Here is a 20,860-nt window from a genome sequence, read left to right on the forward strand (position 1 = left end):
GAGGCATTGAGAATTTTCCCAGCAACTTGAAGGACCTGAGGGTCTGAAGTCCTGATTCATTGGAACTCCACAATTTGAGTATGAAGAGTCATTTTAGCAAAAGTATATGAAGATTAATGTAATGTTCTGTGTGGCACAGAGAGGTCAGAATGCATCTTAGGACTTAGGGGATTATTTTCCTGTGGTTGTAGTCATCTGATCCAAAAAAAAAAAAAAAAAACAAAAAAAAACCAAAACCTCTCATGAAACTTTAGTGATCACACTTGATTTGTTTGATTCCAAAGTTAGCTACTGTGATAATCTAGTTATGTTAAAAAAAAAAGTCGTTTTCAGAAAGTATTTTCTTCAGATAGTTCTGTTCATTCAGCTGGTAAGGCTGGTAATTGCAGATTGTTATGGTGTTGCATATTGTTGTATTTTCCTACTCATATATGCAGCAGGAGGGGAAAAAAATAATTAGGGAAGTCCAGGGCAGATGAAAGCAATAAAATAAATCCATAGAATGCCTGTGTCAGCAGGTATGCATCTCATCCTGGTGCCCACAGTGTGAGGAGGCACTGGGGTTGTGGCGATGCGGAAGACGAAGCTCTGCAAGGAAACCCAGGTCTCCAAAGAACAAGGAAATTCATAGTTTGGTATCTAATAGGTACTGAGCTATCCAACAATGGATTAAGAAGATGAAGATTTAAAAAGCTAATTAAGAGAAAATACAGATGCACTTACATTCCCATATCACAATATTTGCTGCTGAAAATGCTCATTTTTAAGCACCATGGGTAATGTTTCAATATTCTCTAATCCTTTTTGCTTTCTCTGTTCAGGCACATAAAGAAGGCAATCCTCAGAGTCTGCTGGAAATGAACGGGCATACAGCGGCGCCCCATTCCTATGACTATGACCTCATTGTCATCGGTGGGGGCTCAGGCGGTCTGGCCGCTGCCAAGGTACGGGACAGAAAATACAGATTCACACTGCCCTTTTAAGTGGGTGGCTGACATCCTCAGCACCTTGGATCTGGATATCTTGAACACTTGTAGAAACACTTCTGGCTGTTCAGCAGGAGTTCTTTTGAAGTTACCTCCAGGTTAAAGACAGTCCTCTCCATATCATAGGTATAGAATACAATAGTATTTTCCATATGTTCAGAAGCAGAAAAACATTAAAATGTCATGGTGTACATTTCAGTGGAGTGAAACTTGGTTCCCCTGTATGCCCACAGATCAGAGATAATGCTGTTAGAAACCAGAAGTTACTCATCTTAACAGAGTGAGAGTGCACAGCTGTGGTGGATTATAACATGCAGATGTCTGTAATCTATTTCGGTAGTTTGTCCATCAATAAGGCACTGTTGTCGTGGCCAAGGATGAAAGATAAGATCTACAAAAATTCAGAGGACCTGGAAAGAGAAGTTTTCAGGGTCTAGGGGTGCTTAATATGAAAGAGTAAAAGAACTTGCAGGAATGCAAAACCGGCTTGGAGTAATGAAAAGCCATCTGTTGAAATTCCCATTAGGAGGCTCCTTTGCTTTGCTGTATGCATATGCGAGGTTGTGAGACTGTAGCTGTGGTGATTATTGCATCATTTCTCGGCTGTGGGATAGAAAAGGTGTGGGGCTAGAGATAAATTACCTTATTCAGCATATAAAGTATATTGCCTCTTAGTGTACTCATGTGATTGTGGAGCAAAGGACGGTAGATCAATAAAGTCACCATTGCTATCAGTAGTCATGTGTGTGTTTCAAAACAGCTTCGTTAAGTTGAAATGAAGCTGTTTTATGTGGGTAGGCTTCTGACTAAGACTTAGTTTATTCAGTATTTTTAGTGCTTTAAAAATCAAAACAAAACAAGAACAACAAAAAACAACCATACAGCTCTTGTACCAAGTTCCGGATATCTACAGCAATTTAACTAGGTTGATTACATGTTTGTTTTTCATTATAACACATGCAATATTGTGTGAACAACTTCCCCTTCCTCTCCATACGGTGCTCAGAGCTTTTTATTTTGGAGGCTTGTCTCCACAGTGAGTGCCAGTGCTGCCAAGCTGACTCTGAGCAGCCCAGCCACAGACCCAGGCCACCACTACCAGTTCACAGAGAACAACTCCAGCCCTAAGCCACCTTTGTGTTCACAGCACATTGCACTAAATCCAGCAAGGTCTGAAAGCCTACAGGGCAGGTTTTGTTACTGTGGGCTTATCACCGTGCAGATGTGGTTCTATCTATTTGTGATCTCTATTGAGGTGGCAGTACAGTGCTGTGCTCTGTTATGTACAGCTCCATCTAGCTGAGTGTGAGCTTGGTAATGGTGCGTTCTGGTTAGACAGCTAACGCCGGTAATGTGCTTTCAAACTGCTGTTTGAAAGAGTTGTTGTTGTAAGGAAGCATTAATAACACATCTAAATCCCTAAGCACCTTTCTGAGAAACTTTATCAAAGGTGCTGCTAATGCATAAAGTGAGCCTTTTGGCCAACCTTGATCTTTAATTGGAAGCAGAAATTTCATACGTTAACATTTTCTTAAGCTGTCTACGGCCTATGTTGTTTGAAATATGATTTGTGTTTTGCATGAAATGAGATGCATTTAAAATTGAAATTTTGATTGTCAACTATTTGGATTAACGAGTCTTACTAGTAATCTAATGCTGAAAGCTATCCAACTCCTCCCAAACCAAACCCAAGGCCTTAGGGTAATATCCTGTGCCTATAGTTGCTATTACATGTCTGAGAATTTATCACGTGATGCAGCACAGTTGTGGTTATTCAAAGTACCAAAGCTATTTTGCTGCATCTCGTGGAGGAATCTTTTGTTTCTCAGTTCTGTAGTGCTTAAGTGTCTTTCTCTGGTACCAGTTATTACCATGGATTTTTGCCTTTCTCTTAAAAAAGCACAAAGGGAATACTGGAGTCAGTGTAGAAATTCCATTTCTCAGAATCATGCACACACATTGCTTCTATATTTGCTAATGAAACTTCTCAGGGGAGTTATCATAAAATAAATCATTGCTTTTCTGGAACGGATGACATCTGTGCATCCTGAAAATCGAGTCAGCGTGCCACATGTTGACTAGGGTGAAGAGCAAGACCTCATCCTGTCAACTGTGTATTGTACACAAAATTGAGTGTTTCTTTTCTACAAGGAGAAAGACTGGATGAGTGTAGTGGTAATGCTTGGCCACGTGAATGCTGATGTCATTGTGTGATGTGGTTTCAAACAAACATTTGAGGAACCATCTATGAATGGAAAACCAGATTAATGAAGAACTTGTTAAATATATTAAAAGCAAATGTCATGTTGGGAAATATTGTAAACACAATGATGGGATGGAGGCGAGAAGGGGTTTGACTCCCAGAGTCCTCGATCAACTGGTGCCATGCTCATGTTTAGCAGAGTAAATGCCTGTTTTTCCCCTTCATCTTTTTTTCCTACCGACTGCACAGACTAATTCTGAAGATTAATGGCTGTCTGGCTGTTCTCTTGCAAATCATTCATTATTGCTTAATTAAAAGTCACAAAGCTTTTCATCAATGCATGATGTTATCATCTACTCCAAATTTAACCTCTAATATTTAGATACATGTCTTATTTAATTTGTTTTGCAGGAGGCTGCCAAATATGGAAAGAAAGTGATGGTGCTGGATTTTGTCACGCCTACGCCTCTGGGAAATTCATGGGGTAAATTTTTCTTCATTGCAAATTTGTTATAAAGGAGCATTATTTACTAAGAGTCTGATTGTTCTGTGGGATCAGCCACACTGATGTGAAAAATGCATTCTGTGCCTTTCTCTCAGGTCTTGGAGGAACTTGTGTAAATGTGGGCTGTATACCTAAAAAATTGATGCACCAGGCAGCTTTACTGGGACAAGCCTTGCAAGATTCACGCAAATTTGGATGGCAGTTTACAGAAGAAGGTACAGAAGGAGAACTTTTTTTTTTTTTCGCTTTTGTCATTTGTGCTGAAAATCCATAGGTTCTTTTCACAGTCAAGTGTTTGTTGCACTTACGTGCTGGCTTTAACAATGTTAGGCAACTTCAGAGCGACTACGCGTAAGCTTAAGTGCTTTTCAAGTTTAGAGCCACAGGACTTACTGCCTTGCAGCACTTGATCTGTTTTTAATATGTTCTCATTGTGTCAGTGTTTGATTTATTCACACTGCTGTGTGAATAAAAGCAGTAAGATATTACTCTATTTCTGAATGTAACACAACATCCAAAGGAATACCCCAAAATGTTGTTTGTTAGAAACAGAAGCTTACTAATAATTGCAGGCAAGGGTTACTGTTCCCTCAGTCTGCATTGCTTCTACATCAGAAGCTGAATTTTTCTTTATATTAGCTCTAGAGTGCATGGTTATAGGATTGGGATCTATTTAGGGTGTAATTCTATAAGGGGGAGCATGCAGAGGCACCTCTGAGATGCGTAATCTTCATTTGTTGAGCAATGTCACCTGCTCAGAGCATGTGTCATTGGAAAACGATTAATAATATGCAAAGTCTAAGTGTTCCATGTGTCAAAGGCTGCGGCTGTGCTAATAAAGGGAGGAAATATCGCAAATGCTTGGCAGAAGGCAAGTCGTTGATTGTTTAAGGCGTATCTGGTTCACTGACCTTTCGTTTGGTCTCTGCTGATGTAGCTCTTTGAATTTCAGTAGAGTTGCCTTGGAGTGAAATAGGAACAGGACAAAGGTGACTGGGTCATGAAAAAAGTCTGTCTGGGAATATGGGGTTGGCCGTGGAAATAAGTGTCAGACTGAAAGACAAACATCTATTTTGTTTCCAACAGTCAAACACAACTGGATGACTATGACAGAATCGGTTCAGAATTACATTGGCTCACTGAACTGGGGTTATCGAGTAGCACTGAGAGAGAAGAAAGTCACTTACGAGAATGCATATGGAGAATTTGTTCAGCCACACACAGTCAAGGTACTGCCTAGCCCTGTTTGCTGGGTCTTCCTGTAGTGTTTTCTGAATACAGATGTTCGTCAAAGAATAATATTTCCCTTAGTAGGACTACAAAATACTCACTTTGGACTATTGCTTTGTTCACAGGCAACAAATAAAAGAGGAGTTGAAAAACTGTACACAGCTGAGAGGTTTCTCATTGCTACGGGTGAAAGGCCACGCTACCTGGGTATCCCTGGAGACAAGGAATACTGCATTAGCAGGTAAAAACAGGAAGAATGTGAAGTCATTCACTGTGTGTAAATGCTTAACCTGTGAGAAATGGTGGTAAAGCATAAGCAGCGCTGTTTGCATGCTGTTGTTTCTCTATATTGTTTCTTTCTGCTTCTTAGAGGAAAGTAAGGAGAAGGAGAAGAGCTAGAGACGGATGTCAGGGTGCTGGGAATGTTGTCCGCTGGACACCACTGGCCTGTGGGTGGTAGGCTAGAACAGTTCCATTTCTAGCTGATAACAGAGCAGCTTGAGAATCCCAGAAATCATTTGCGTGTCTGACATAAAATTAATTCATCATTTGTGCCCTAGTTACTGTTATACACGCTTTGTCGTCATTCTTTATGGTCTTTCCATTCATGTACTGAGTTTTGTTCATAATGAAGAGCACAGTCTGCATGGAGAAAAACTCCGGCTCCAATGTCAGGGAAAGGGGGAGTTCGAAAGTAGCTGATGTTGTGAAGCTGGTTGAAGCTCCTCACACACTGTGGGAGTCCCAGTCTTGAAACCTGAACCAATTTTTTCCCAGCTGCTTAGGGGAGTGAATTCAAATTCTGGGAGAATCTGCTTCAAATGTCTGGCTAAAAAAAAACAAGGAACTTCAGCACAATTTTACATGTGTGCACACATACAAAAAAGTGATATGCAGATGAAATGGATAAAATGTGCTTTCATATCAGGCTAACTGCTAAATTACGTACTGTAGAAACACAGGTTGGAATTACAGGCTTGCAAACCTATAATAATGAAATAAATGACTGGCATAATCCCTGTGAAACTCAAACACCACGTTGTATGTTTCCCTAATACTAAGTGGTAGTGAAATTAAAGGTAGTAGATTACATAGCTGATAAAGTAGGGCTTTAAAATAACAACAAGGTGGAAGGGTCAGGAATGCCAGAGTTACAGGCTATCAGAGTGAGGCTGTCTATTGTAATCTTAACTGGGTTCCTTGAGAGCTAGGAACTTTGATGTAGCCTTTAATTACACAGGCACACTTCATTCCACTGCAGCATTTGCAGAGAGCATCTTGTTTAGTGGTTGCCGCTGATGGCTGAAAAAGTGAAGCTTTTTAAAATGTAAATCTTTGGAGAATTTTCTTGCCAAACTCTTCCTGCATTTCTGCTGAGCAAGCACAATGCCTCCATGAGGCCCTGGTTCCACAGCCTGGGTCTAATTCCAAGGTGTGTCAGAAATGAGACGTTGATGAAGCAGTTGAAAGAAGTGGAAAGCAGGCAAATAAATGTTTGCTCTAATTCTGTACTCCTAGCTCTGCCTGTTACTGTGGTTTGCATTAATTTGTTTTATTGTCTGCACGTATTTAGCTCTGTGTATAATTAATTAGCAAAAGGAGAAGTCTTCAAAGAAGTTAAGGTGGTGTGTTTATTTACATGCTAAACCTTTTCCTCTTCCTTCTAGCTGTCAGGAGCTAAAATTTGCAGTAAAATATTTGAAGCAATTCAGGAAAAATATCCTATTTTTTTCAAAAAATTGTCAGAAGTTTGTTTAAAAAAAAAAAACTCTACATTTTATTGTTTCTTTTGGAGTATTTCATATTTTTGCGCGTGGTCCTAATTAGAATGTTTTAATCTGTCATATACTGATCTAATATTCTAGTATGATTTCCAAAAATAAGTTTTGTTGTTGTTTGTGATCAGGAAAAGGAATATAATCTTTACAAAAGAAAGTAGAAAAATATAAAGCGCAGCATATTCTCCTGTTTTTCTCTAACTTTTTTATTTTGTTCCCCCTTTTTTCCAGTGATGATCTTTTCTCCCTGCCTTACTGTCCAGGGAAAACCCTGGTGGTTGGAGCTTCCTACGTGGCCTTGGAATGTGCAGGATTTCTTGCAGGCCTTGGGTTAGATGTCACGGTAATGGTGAGATCCATTCTTCTAAGAGGATTTGACCAGGATATGGCAAACAAAATTGGTGAATACATGGAAGAACACGGAATCAAATTCATCAGAGAGTTTGTGCCAATCAAGGTAGGCTTGAGGTGGTACTACAATTGATTGTAATACACCTTTCATAACGAGTTAGTGTTTGTTACATTAAAAAGTTGTTTTGCCTACTTGTCCTGACCCTGAAAATATTGAATATACTTAAATTCTAGCAGCTGTTCTGAAGGCTTTAAGACTTCTTGTGGACTGATAAGTGGGAAGATGTACATGTATACTTCCTGTAAGACCAGGCCTAGTGCATCACAAATAGTCATCTTTTTCATTGTCAGTTCTCAAATTCTCAGCCAGCAAATTCTGTTTACAGTGCATAGTACCAGAAAGTAAAGGAGTTTTTAAAGTATCCATCTCTGTCTTTTACTTAGCAGAGACCTTACATACATGCCTAATTTTCTTGGAATTCCATAGGGGTATGCATGCAGGCTGCTAGGTCTATGTATAGGCAAATTCAGGTTGCAAAGTAGATGAGATAAGCTCTGGAGCTTTTCTTATGTTAAACTGCCTTAACAAAGGCTTTAGAGAGTCCTAACAATGTTGTTTGTTTGGTGTTTTTAATGCTTTTCCACAACGATTAGGACTTAATTATGAAATAGGAAATATATTAAGCATTTTTCTGATTGGTGTTAAACTAGTATACTACTGAGTTTAACACTTTAGGAAGTAAAGTATTAAATAGAGTGAAAACTGGTGTGTTGTGTTTTGTTTGTTTGTTTTTTTTTTTGTTTTGTTTTGTTTTAAATTATTTATTTTGTTTCTTTTTCTTCACACTTACTAATATCAAGAATAATTTAAAAAATGCTCTGGCCAGTTATCACTCTGTAGATCTGACCCTACAGAGGGTCAGGGATGACTATCTAGCTTTTGATTGTTTCAGATTTATCTTTCTGTAAATTCTTTTGGTGGGGTAGGAAAGGAAGATACTAGTCTTCAAAGAAGCAGATCATTTCAACTAAATGGCATGTGGCCTCCCCCAGCCAGATGCAGTCTGCAAAGAGTCCCTCACCCTAGTCATAAAGTACACTTTTGTCTATTCCATACTGTCCCTTCAGTATGTGTTTGATTTCAATGCGAATAAAATATGTGGCCTTGTTTCTAGTTGAGAATAGCCTTTAACTGCTGGATATCTCCTTACTAGATCTTTTCATCTCTTTCTTGCATTGGTTTTGAAGTTCTGCATGTTCTGCTTATTATTCAGTGTGACACTTGAAGACAGAAAATGATTATAAATAATGCCACCTTCAAATAGGAGCAATTTAAAAGTGATTTTGTAAAGTTGATAGGATGGGACAGAAGGTTGGAGTTCTTTTAAATTTAAAAAAAAAATAAAGGACAGGGAAACAATCAGGAAATTTCCTTTCCTGACTCCAGATATTGAATATAAAGTAGGAGCTGTGGCAGTTGTTCTGAGAGGGTAAAAAGAAAGACTGCAGTTAAACATACAGTCCTCTCACAGTCCAGGCAAAAGAGAACCCACCTATTTAGCTTCAAATTCCATTTGCTCGTTTGGTGTTGATTGTTTATTGGAGGAAAAAGGAGCCTTTGAGGGGGCAAAAAAGCCAGTGGCATCACTTTCTGCTTTGTTTTCTGGTTATGTAGAGGTTGCATGTGTTTTGGGAGGGTGTTTGTTTTAAACAAGCCTTTATATTTTATTACCCTCAGCAAAGAACACAATTGCAAAAAGATTCTCTTTTTTATGTGGGGGTGCAGTTTGTTTGTTTGTTTGTTTTTGCTTTACTGGAATAGGCTGTAACCCACTGCAGTTAGGATGGGGGGAGAGAAGAAGCTTGATCTGTTGCTAAAACTAGTAATATTTATTTCAGCTTACTTTGAGGAACTTGGAAGGGCTGTTTTTGTTTGTTTGTTTGTTTGCTTCTTTTTTTAAGCTGCTGGTGGTTTTCAGCCATTAAGAGCCAACTGCTGCCCTCTCCTGCAAAACAATTGCAGCTTTATGTATTGGACTGATGTCACTCAACAGGGGTAGGGGCAGGGCTATGACTGTGGCTTCCCCATGGGTGAAAGACACCACGGTCCTCTAGGTGTGGCTTAAGAAAATGTCTGATTCTGTTTCCAGGTCTAGAAGTAGTTCCCTTCCTCCTCACTTTCCCTGTCCACAGTTGATACTGACAGCTTCTTGGACAAGAATTAGCAGTCAATACAACTGTTGTACACAGAAATGAGGTCCTGTTGTGTTAATTATAAGAATAAATGCATGGAGATGAAACAAAATGTTTAAATATGAAAGTAATAATCACAAATCTAAAGAGTGGTGAAAATATCTTTAGAACAAATGCTTGAATTTTAGGTCGTGGTTAAACACTCACGTTTGATCGTAAGATATATTGTGGGACTTAGATATATGTGTATACTTTAATTTGAAACTAACTTTTTTTTTTCTTTTTTCTTTTTTTCCCAAATGTAGGTTGAGCAGATTGAGGAAGGAACTCCTGGAAGACTGAAAGTTACAGCCAAGTCCACAAAGGGGAATGAAGTAATTGAAGGGGAATACAATACTGTGAGTCCTGTCTATATATGTAAAGAACATGGAATAACCTTCCAGTTAATGTTAAGCTTCCTGGGGTCTTTTTATCCATAGTTTAGCTTTAATTAAAAAAAAAAAAATATTTTCAATTATTACAATAGGCTAATGGTACATAATCAACATGTAATTAATGTGAGAAAAGTCCTAGAATCCATGGGCATGAGTCCCACGTGCCTTACCAAATCACTTGCATGCTTTTGAAACCTGTTTTTTAGCTTAGGGATTTAGAGGAGCTTGGTCATGTGGAATCAGTTGCAGGATTTTTGCCCAGGGAAGTATTTGTCATAAATTATAAGTAATGATTTTTAATAACTGTTATAGTAACTGAAGCATGCTGTTCTGGAGTTAGCATAAAACAATGGTCATTACAAGAGCTACACAAAACAGGTGTTGTTGTTAAGGTGTTGTTAAGATTGTTTGTTGATGCCACATCTTCACAAAAACAAACACCCCATGGCAAGTCAGGCAGGGAATTTCATTATACACTGAAAGCAGTAAAATTACAGTGCAAATGCATGCAGGTATGCCTCTATATGTTTGACTGCTTCCATCACCTCTCACACCATTCATTTTCTTAGGCCTTGAAAGGAAAAAATAGTCTGTGCCAGTGACTTCATCTATCTGCACCATCCATCAGTTGGTGGTGTTTCACACATTGGTCAGCAGTGCTGTTTCACAGCATTGTCATACTATTTTTCTTGGTCTATGGTACTGAAAGATTTTTTTAAACTTCCAAATCAGTGCCTTTTTTTCTATTTATTTATTTTAAAGAAACTTCTGATTTCTCATTGCTATTACATCTTTCACTGAAATGCTGTCGCTTATTATATGAGCTGCGTATGATGCATTTGAAAACCTTCAGCTCTGAAGATCTGGCAGGTTTGGTCATCTAAAAGACTCGAAACAGATTTTGGACAACTTCAACACAGTTCTTTTGTCACTTGTACGTTGTGTAGTTAACTGGGCAGTTGTCCAAGACGCAAAAGCACAAAACACTTCTCTGCATGACATTATACATCGAAATTTGTTTTTCTAGTTAAGGTAGCCAAATTTATGGTTTGGGTAAGAATTTTGGCCTGAACAAATGTCCAAAAAATCACTCTGAACAAATGCAGAAACAAATAATATTCAACAAATATTATTTGGCAGTGGCTTAGTTGAGGGCATATGTAAGTAAGTGATATTTTTTGATCAAAACAAAGATTATTTTGTCTTCTATTTGCATAAGCACCTGAGTTTCCTTCCTAAAGAGCCCTTTCTTTAAAGAGTGTTTTAGTGTCAACATATGGGAATATGGTATAACAATTTAGTATGTATTTGCAAGGAAAGATGATAACAGATTTATTTAGAATACTGTTTATATATTTTTCCAGGGAAATATATTTGGCTGCATTTAATCCTATAGCTAAAACTTGGTATTGTTGGGTCATGATGGTAGTGTGGCTTGTGTAAAACTCAATGAACACGCAATGGGTAACTAATGTATTTATCTTAATGTGACCAAACCTTAGGTACTGATCCTTAGTCTGTAATTAAAATAATAGGTAGCAACAAGCAGGGGTGCTTTTGAGTTTTTAGGAAATCAGTAACATGTGCATTGCTGTTTTGCAGGTGCTGCTAGCAATTGGAAGGGATGCGTGTACAAGAAAAATTGGTTTGGACAAAGTTGGAGTGAAAATCAATGAAAAGTAAGAAGAGACTCCTTTATATCACTGACTACACAGCTGGTGCCATTGACTAGTGCAGTGGCAGCCGTGCATCCTCAGTCAAATGCTTTCAGGAGAAATTGTCTCCTGTTTGGATAGGAGGCTATGCAGCAGATAGCTGTGTTATCTTGCATAGTACAACCACATTTTCTTTTTTATACTGAAATGTCAGTTCCTAAATGCTGAGAGGCAAATGTGTCTCTTCCACTCTGTCTCAGTTCAAAGGCTGGTCTGCCAGCTCCTTCCAGTGACTGGGCTTTCTAGGATCTGTCAGTTGTTTCTCATACTCTCTTATTCCCATCACCTTTTTTTTTTTTTTTTTTTTTTTTTTTTTTAATCTCTGCCACCTCTTGGGGGCAGAGATGTGTTTGTTCATATGGACTTTTAGTGTGGTAGGGTTCATTTACATTTTTAACATAAATACTACTGTATGTTTATGTTGGAATATAAAATCAAAGTAGCATTCTTAAGCTCACAGCTGGAGTTGGTGATGTGTTTTAGTTTTTGGAGGAGTTTATTTCTTGCTTTATGGCTTCTACCTTTGGAAACAATCTCTCTCCTGCAGAGAATTGCAGGTTTAATGTAGTGAGGTCATTGCTCCAGGGGGTGGAGCTATCAGTAGCATTTTCAATATTGGTAACTTGAAAATGTATTCTAGATATGAGGGGCCTAGACCATGTTCCCTTTGATGGAACCATTAACTCGATTTGGTAGTATGTGAGAGAGCAGTACAGAGGGCAGCTTGTATATGAATACTGTGACTGATGTTGCTGAAGAGAACTGTTGCAATGTTCTAAAGTTAAAAAAAATAATAATAATTCAAAATTCAATTCAGAATTGGCAGACCCATATTGTCTTGTAGAACACTACATGTCTTTATTTGTTTGACATTGGGACATCGGTTACTAATTTAATAGAACTAACTATAGAATTAGTAGTATAATAAGTATTATATATTTAATAATAATAAGTAGCATATATATATAAGTAATAATAAGCGGTATATATTTGTTAACAAAACCAAAAATTAAGAAAGTTGCATCTTTATACAAAAATCGCTACTGGTCCTTCAAGGAACTGTGCAACTGTTTATGTGCCTGTCTGATTAAGTTTACTCGTTAGATAAGTTTCCTGTAGTGATTACTATACTATGTCATTTATTAATGAAGTAGGAAATATTAATAATTTAAAACTTCCATTAGCTCAATACGTTTAATGCTAAAAAGCTTGCTGTATTTCTTAAGTGGGGTGTCTAACAATTTGACTCGTTTCTGTGAAGAAGCCTGAAGGTCAAGTTTATTGAAACTACTTCACCCACTGGACTGGAGTTTCAGTAGTGGAGAAATTATTTCAACCTACAGCTTGAGTGGGAGAAGTCTCTTCCTGGTATTTCTCAAGGTTTCCAGTACACGGTTCAGCTGGTAGTAGTGTATTTTGAGGAAAGCAGTTATGTCTCACCAATGAATTTATTCAGATGAATCAACTTCAGTGGCTACCTCCTTATCCAGTGTGTAAATTCCTGTAGTCTTGGTAGAAACCAAACTTTACACTAGCTTACTTTCTTGACCAAGGTTGTAAGGTTGTGACTATGACTTCTTCTCCACATATTTCAAGTACATGCCTATCTCTTGAAGCTTAAAGGGCCCAATTGCTGCAATGTTATTTACCACTTGAGTCTTCACAGCAGAATATTTACATCTTTTATTTTTGTTGATGCAAATTACAGAACAGGAAAAATACCTGTCAATGATGTGGAGCAAACAAATGTGCCATACATCTACGCTATCGGAGATATACTGCAGGACAGGCTGGAACTCACACCGGTGGCAATCCAGGCAGGAAGACTGTTAGTTCAGAGGCTTTATGGTGGGGCAACCACTAAGGTAAGTAACCAATTGCTACAAAACACTCATTGCTCTACTTCTTCCAAGGAGATGCGATGCTTTTAATTTTCAGTGTTACTCGCACTAGTATTTTCACATCCTTATGGTTTCAGTGTTGTACACAGTTTTGCTACAAACTGAATATGGATGCAAAGAACGATGAAGTGTGCCAATAAGTCAACAAGTATTTATACCTGAGAAGTTGAATTAATGAATCCAGTGTTTACATATCATACGAGTGTGATTGTAGGCTTCAGTCAAGTTATGCTGGTTCAAATAGGAGTAACATGGGTACTTTTTACATCTTAAGTTATAAATAGAAGGGAAGGAAGCAATGTTATCCAAGCAGCGTTGATATGGGTGCTTGTCTCACTTTCATAACCAAGGGGATTAAGTAAAAACCTTTGCGACTGTAGAGCCTGCTGTACTCATATCAGGTTCTGTTATCAGCCAGATTTAGAGCTTGATTGAGTTGTTTGTTTTAGGCTGGCAGGTATTGCAGTAACAGAATCTTGAATTAGTGTGCCTAATGTCATTATATCAGTCAAGCAAAGTTTAAGTAAACCATAGCCGGAGCCAGGATTTCTTACTGCAGAACTACAGATCGGTCTTAATTTACATTTGATGCCAAATAACTGTCTCTCAGGTTATGAAAATCCTTATGCTGCTAAAGAAAGCATCATCGCTCTGAATGAATCCAAGAAATAAATAACTGCTTAGGTGGGATCCTGGCTTACACTGCTGTTTTAACTAATCTGGAAAGGGTGATAGTATGAAACATAAGTATTATGGATAGGTGGGGAAAGAATAGTAAACAGCACCTTAGTTGATACCTAGACACAAAGAAATTAGAGTTGAAATTAATAGAATAAAGTTGCTGGAAATTAATTAGAGGCAACCGACCTGCTAGCCTTTTGGGGCAGAATGATTAATTTGGTAAATATGGGGAGAGCAGTGATGTTGTTGCTTTGATTCTAGTAGGGCTAGAGTAACGTTCTCATAGACAGGCTGTTCTGTGCCTGGGCAGGTGTTACCCCATGCACCAGCGTGGGTCGGGGATCAAGCAGTGGGAAAGTAGCTTTGCAGAGAAGCGCCCTTGGGGTGGGCTGGGGGACAAGGAGTTTACTCTGAGCCAGCAATCTACCCTGATGGCAAAGGCCAGCAGCATCTTGGGCTGTGTCCTGCAGATGCATCTTGGCAGATCACTGTCAGTGGAGTAGTCAGGCCTTTTTGACTTACATTGGATGTGACTGGGGACACAACTTCAGTGCTATCGCTGCAGATGGCTGTAGTTCATGCCTTTAGCATCTGCTAAAGATGCTAAAGACTTTAGACTGCAGCTGATGAAAAAGATGCTGGTTTTTGGATGGTGGTGTTGTATTTGTAGCAGTACCTCCTAAAAATAGAACGCTCTGTAGAAGCAGTTGAACTGACTGCTTTTTATCTCCCGCGTCACTTGTGATCTGGTGTGTTTTAAAGCAGGGCGCTACTGCATTTCCTTCTCACTCTGTGCATGTTAATGTCACTGTGGCTTTGAACTGTCTTTCTGTTCTTGCTGTAGTTAACACCTCTGAGAGGGACAACACCAGAACTGTAGCTTCATTTAAAATAAAGAAAAAGTAGTTTTCAGAGTTACAAATAATACAACTTTTATTCCTGACTTTCAGACTGCTTAATTTTTACTCGGTGTGCTGATGTTATTACTAATATCGTGTGTGTTTTTTATTTTGAATACCACACAGTGTGACTACGTGAATGTTCCAACCACGGTGTTCACTCCTTTAGAATATGGAGCCTGTGGATATTCCGAAGAGAATGCAATAGCGAAATTTGGGGAGGAAAACATTGAGGTAAATGCCTTAATTTCATCTAGATTTTAAGTTCCGAGTCTGTAATTTAAAATGATGTTAAAAGTTGATTAAAACAGCATTCTGTACTCTGATGTAAGGTCAGGAGGAGACTATATTTTTGTCTTCCTTGGCAATTCCTAAGCATGCTTTAAAAATAGTCCCTAATTCTGATAGTTCTAGTTGTAAATATGTTCTCTCTTTGACAAACAGGGCTTGTAGGTGGAATATTTATTATAAAAAAAATCTTCTATGCAAATACTTCAGGATAAATGAGAGGTGTTGGAAGTAATACATTGGTTTCAATGTCAAAGCTGAGCTTTTTGTAGCTACAGGATGGTAAATTCTTTGTCATGATGATTTTTACTTTATGAAAACAAATGTTGGTACGCTGTTTTTCCTGTTTATTTTGACTATGTAGGCAGATACGTGCTTAATTTTACTCACTTGAATAACCCCTTTTCATTCACTGGGACTGCGGTTGGAATGAAATATGTAGGCACTTGGTGTCCCAAACCGTTCTTACAAAATACTGTGGAGACCACACTACAGAAGCATGAGGGGAGGGTGTGTGACAATAATCTGAACTTCTTTTATGTCCACTTGAATCACTTGAGGAGCATTATTTGGGGGAAATAAGCACATAAGTGGTGGCTCATAAAGCTGAGAACTTGTCTTCCTCTTAGCTTTGTCAGATGCACTTTTTGTACATTGAGAAAAGAGGTAAATATGACTTAATATGGCTGCACATCCAGTGCTGTTAACCTAACTACAGGACAGAGGCTGAAATTCTGCTATGCCCACAGACTTTGTTTATACAGAGTCAATTTTTTGTTATTGAGTTAAGTTTCTGCTCTTCCATGTGAAACACTGGACCCTTTATTGTGGCAAATCTGCTTCTGTTTCACGTTTTTGAAAATGTGCATCCAGAAACGTTTGTGTTCTGGTTAAGCCCTAATCTAGTTGATCCTGATCTCTTTATCATGTCACACGGCTTTTGGTTTGTAAGCTTCAGTAGGAATATTGAGTTGCACCTGTCATCCAAACCTATTAAATTTCAGTTTTGTATAGCAATGGTTATAATTGCTTTGTAGCTCCATTAATACAGGAAACATTGATCTCTCTCTCTCCAACTTTGTGAAGGGGCATATTTTTACTCAAGTTGCAGTCACCTAGGAACTTCTTTCAAATAGCAATTCGTTTCAGGTTATGATTTTCTAAGTCCTTTACCCTCCTAAGTCTGTTGCAGCTGCAGTCAGTAGTAAAGCTCTAGTTTTGGAAGCAGACAATGCAAATTTAAGATAAACTGGCAGTTTTTGGAAGATCTCTCTGAGACAGCAGATGCTCTCCGCTATGTAATTAGAACTTTTTCTCATCTGTGCTGTATTTCCAGGTGTACCATAGTCATTTCTGGCCACTGGAATGGACTGTGCCATCCAGAGACAACAACAAATGCTATGCGAAGATAATTTGCAATATTCGAGATAATGTAAGTGCATCTTTACTTCCAAAGAAAACAGAAACTGTATGTTCATTGTAGGGACCACTGACACCACAATTATAAATAGGTTATTTTTAACAAGTTAAAAAAGAATTTACATTTTCTCTACCTTTTGAAATGTAATAAGTATTTGTAATGATGCAGTACTTTTGTTGATACAAAAATCACCATCAGTAAAATAGAAAATTTTGCAGTCAGCATTTGTATAGGGAGTATTTTGTATATGAAAAATGACAAATAGAGAGCTCTAAGACTGTTCATTAATTTTAACCATTGATTCACTTCAGAAAAAATAATGGTTAGAAGTCACATCCATTTATCTTATTCTCCCTCTCCCAAACTAGGATATGATTTTTTTGGAGAGATTTTTGTCTCTGAAGTGGAGATCACTCAGAAATCATTGCATCCATTGACCTCTGCAAATCCATATGTGTCTATAAAACTCCTGAGATTGTTCTAACAGGATTAATATATCTTGCCTGCACAAATCTCATTTAGAGTGATAATGCCAGGATCATCCTTGGACTAGGATAAGACTTCCTGGTTAAGGAAACGTACAGTACCTGCAAAAGCACAAGTAAAATTGCTAATTGCAATAATAAGCTAATAGCATAAAGGTTCAAGCCCTAATGAAGTTTTGAATCTATTATGCCTGTTTTATTTTATCACCAGTTACAGATTTGTCTTCCTGCAGTCTTCCTAAGCATTGTGTCATTTTGTGAAGTCTTCAAATCTGCTTGGTTTTGCCCATCTCCTTTTTCTGGAGGAGTTTGCACTAACATGGAAGTTATTTTAGAACCCATACTTATGTTCCTAATCCAAAGTTACTTAAGAAAATAGGAAGACTTTCTGGTGATTTAAAATGTTTTCTTGTCCTGAAAATTAGAAATATGTTTAAACATTTAGAGTTTTTGAGCTGAAAGTTACCCCGGATGGAAACTATTAAATTAACTATTTAAATTTATAGGGGAAACTGTAGTTATCTCAGCTTCATTTCTGTGGATTTATGTTTACATTATGTGCATATTTTTAATAGAAAGTAAGGATAATTCTATTTTAGATACTGTCTCCTGTTAGCTTTTCTTATTTAAATGAACCTTCTGGTAATTCCCAGTCGTCAGGCTTACTGAAAGAAAATAACCTTCCAGTGTACTGGTTATCCCCACTCCCTTACATGTGATATTTAGCAGGAGGAGCAGATAACTCTTGATTCCCAACTGGGCTAGTTCTGTGATTAGCAAAATCTAGTTAATGTTCTGAAAGCCACTGAAGCCCACAGCAGCTAGCTTTTGCTGAAGAAGACAAATTCTTGAAGAAAAGAAAGTCAAGTTCAAAGGGCTTGTTCCCCTGGGTGTTCAGTAAGGATATGTGCACAATTCAGCGTATTTTGCAGCTGAACAGTAGTGGAGGTATGAGAAATAATGTATGGAGTCATATTTTCTTCTTTGTAACTAGATGTCTTTCAGTTTATTTGGGGAATCTCTAGGTATATTATCTTCCAATGGCAGTGAACACCACAACAACAGTAGTCGTCAGCTGAGTTACCACACACCTCTTGTCACTTCTCTAGCCAGAATTTTAGCTTACAGCTCTTTCCAACTATCAAGCAACTAAGCAACTATCAAGTTGTGAGTTCTTCTGTAGGTATGCACCATCCATCCAGCTAGCATAGACCCTGATATTGCAAACCTTTATGCAAGATGTTTGCCTTTACTTAATCTTACTGGAATGAGTGGAACAGCTTGCCTGAATAAAGTTTAAGGACATTTGCAATTTGGACACAATAATCAAGTGTAGATCATGATGTGTGTTAAATTTGAATGCTCTTGATGTAAATGGAAGACTCATGCACAAAGCTTGTAAGGAAGCTGATTCGTGAATTCTTAGTTTAATCTTTTCCTTCTTGGAGAGGAGACAAATTTATTCCCACTAAGTCCCTTCTGTTGGAGCTAATGATAGTTCACATTTGTGGTTACATGAATTTGTGGCATGTTTTGTGAACTGGTGAAATTGAATACTCTCAGTAAGACCTTACAGCTAACTGTGCTTGCGTTTGATTCTTTGTTATTTAGGAGAGAGTCATTGGTTTCCATGTCCTCGGCCCAAATGCTGGAGAAGTCACCCAAGGCTTTGCAGCTGCTATTAAATGTGGATTGACCAAAGAACAGCTAGACAGCACCATAGGAATCCATCCAGTCTGTGCAGAGGTTTGTATATGAAGTCACCTTCCTATCCCAGCTTCTGTAGCGTTCTGGGATAAGCTGCTGGAAATCCAAACATCAGAATTTTATTAAAGTCAGAATTAGGGGAAAGTAGAGGGGAGGGAAAGACAGGAAACTTTTTTTTTTTTTTTTTTTTTTTAATATTTAAAAAACTAACTTTTACTTTTTTTTTTTTTTTTTCATTTGTGAAATAATTGTCATCTCCACTAACCCAGTGCTCCCTCTACTGGGAAGAACAGAATCTTCCTCCCACGTTTTGGAGGTGCTTGTCAGAGCTAATTTTTCTGGATATATGTACTCAAATTAGGCATATAAACTGGTGCTGTGGAAGGGGACCAGCCACATGCCAGTTCTTCTATTAAATTCTGTCCTTCTGAAGCTCTCTCCTTTACTCTCTAGGTCTTTGTATTTGAATTGAAATACACAAGGCCATGTAACAACTTCTTGCCTTCGTCTTGCTATTTGTCTTTAACAAAGAACTGAATTTTGTCTAACAAGGAGGGAACAGTTCCCCCTTGGTGTAAGTCAGAGATGCTCCACTGATTTTAGTAGCATTAGGGCCACTTATTTTAGCTGAGAATCCCAGGTAACTGTATATGACCCTTGTAGGTCATTGTACAGAATCTGTGTTCTTACCTGTGTATTTTAGCTACGGAGTGTAAGAGAGAGCACCAGGATACCAGTCTGTAGAAGTGAAGCCCACTTCTCACGTGCTTCCGAGTTGATGTGGTATAAGCAATTTCATATGAGCTCCTTTAATGGAATGGACTTCTAGCAATCTGAATCATCTTCAAAGCATCTGCAAAACAGATTCTTTTTTTTTTTTTTTTTCCCCGTAATATCATCTAGCAGTGTTCTTTTCAAGTCCTTGAAGAGGGGCAGTAAGTCTTTATCTTATCAGGGGCTCTGCAGAGGGGGAACTTTGAGTGAGGCATTCAAACCTGTGAACTTGAGCAGGATATTAGCATATGCAGTGTGAAGAGAGGCTGATAGTCATAATTTATTCTGGACATCTGAGCTGCTAAAATTGAAACTGAATAGAATGATGATTAGACATAATTTAGGGAGGTAATTTCAGATAATCATATTTGTTTGAGTGGGGGAGGAAGAAATTGGCTCAGGAGAAATACACTATTTAAAAGCTCCAGGGAACACTGATCATTTTTAATGCCAGTCTTTAGAAGGTTTTTTATGCCTGTTACTTAATTTAATCTCTTATGCAGTAAACAAAAATCAAAGTGCAAGATGGTACTCTTTGACTAAGAAAAAAATGTTTTAAAAATGTTTGGAATTTGTCAGGGCTGTGCATATCTGGCTGAATAAAATGATGGATAATAGCCTTCTGTTTATGATGCATATATAAAGGCTAAGGAACATGAACTCTGATCTGAGCACTAAAGGGTCAGTGCTGCAGGATCAAATACCGACGTCTTCACTGGCATTAGTGCTAACTGATTGCTCAGAGAGACTCGTGAAACACGGTATTACTCAACTTGAAGACTAAGACTGAGGGTCCCATTTCTCGCTGCTTGTAAATTAGGGTGAGATTTCACTTCCCATATTTGAACAGCATTATATTCTGCAGAAAACTTGAACTCTGAATGGAATTTCTTGCAAGGCAAAGTACAAATAACTGCAAGTACAGATTGGTAGAAGGTCAGAAGTATAGAGAGTTACCTCTCACTTTGGGCTGTACTGCACTGCTTTAAATATGGGCACATATGATTGAGCATCTGTGATGAAGAAAAGGTATTTTCTGAAAGCTAGGATGATTCTGTGAGTCAGCTAAAAAGTTAGTTACCAAAAGACTCCCAGCTGGCTTACTGGAGCTGGTGAGCTCTGTGGTCCCCAGAGCTGCTGGAACTGGCTAGCAGACCCAGAGACTGCAGTTGGGACAAGAAGAAAGCAGGTGAAGCTTAATGAAAGGCTGGACCTGGAGCTTAGGGATGTGGTTTAGTGGGTGACATTGGTAGTAGGGTGAGTGATGGTTGGACCAGATGATCTTGGAGGGCTTTTCCAACCTTGATGAT

General features: G+C 38.3%; 1 protein-coding gene across 3 annotated transcripts in view; it reads left to right on the forward strand.

The window, feature by feature from the left end:
* Window positions 1-20,860, forward strand: part of TXNRD1 (thioredoxin reductase 1) — a 37,250-nt gene that overhangs the window by 13,649 nt on the left and 2,741 nt on the right. For all 3 annotated transcript variants that reach the window (XM_084306652.1, XM_084306653.1, XM_084306654.1), the window contains exons 3-14: window positions 822-944; window positions 3,601-3,673; window positions 3,790-3,909; window positions 4,781-4,923; window positions 5,050-5,165; window positions 6,934-7,159; window positions 9,552-9,644; window positions 11,283-11,359; window positions 13,104-13,260; window positions 15,003-15,110; window positions 16,501-16,596; window positions 18,681-18,815. In XM_084306652.1, coding sequence (XP_084162778.1) covers window positions 822-944; window positions 3,601-3,673; window positions 3,790-3,909; window positions 4,781-4,923; window positions 5,050-5,165; window positions 6,934-7,159; window positions 9,552-9,644; window positions 11,283-11,359; window positions 13,104-13,260; window positions 15,003-15,110; window positions 16,501-16,596; window positions 18,681-18,815 — 1,467 coding nt within the window. The remainder of the gene's footprint in view (window positions 1-821; window positions 945-3,600; window positions 3,674-3,789; window positions 3,910-4,780; window positions 4,924-5,049; window positions 5,166-6,933; window positions 7,160-9,551; window positions 9,645-11,282; window positions 11,360-13,103; window positions 13,261-15,002; window positions 15,111-16,500; window positions 16,597-18,680; window positions 18,816-20,860) is intronic.

The sequence above is a fragment of the Netta rufina genome, assembly GCF_964035555.1.
Source record: "Netta rufina genome assembly, chromosome: 1".
NCBI lineage: Eukaryota > Metazoa > Chordata > Aves > Anseriformes > Anatidae > Netta > Netta rufina.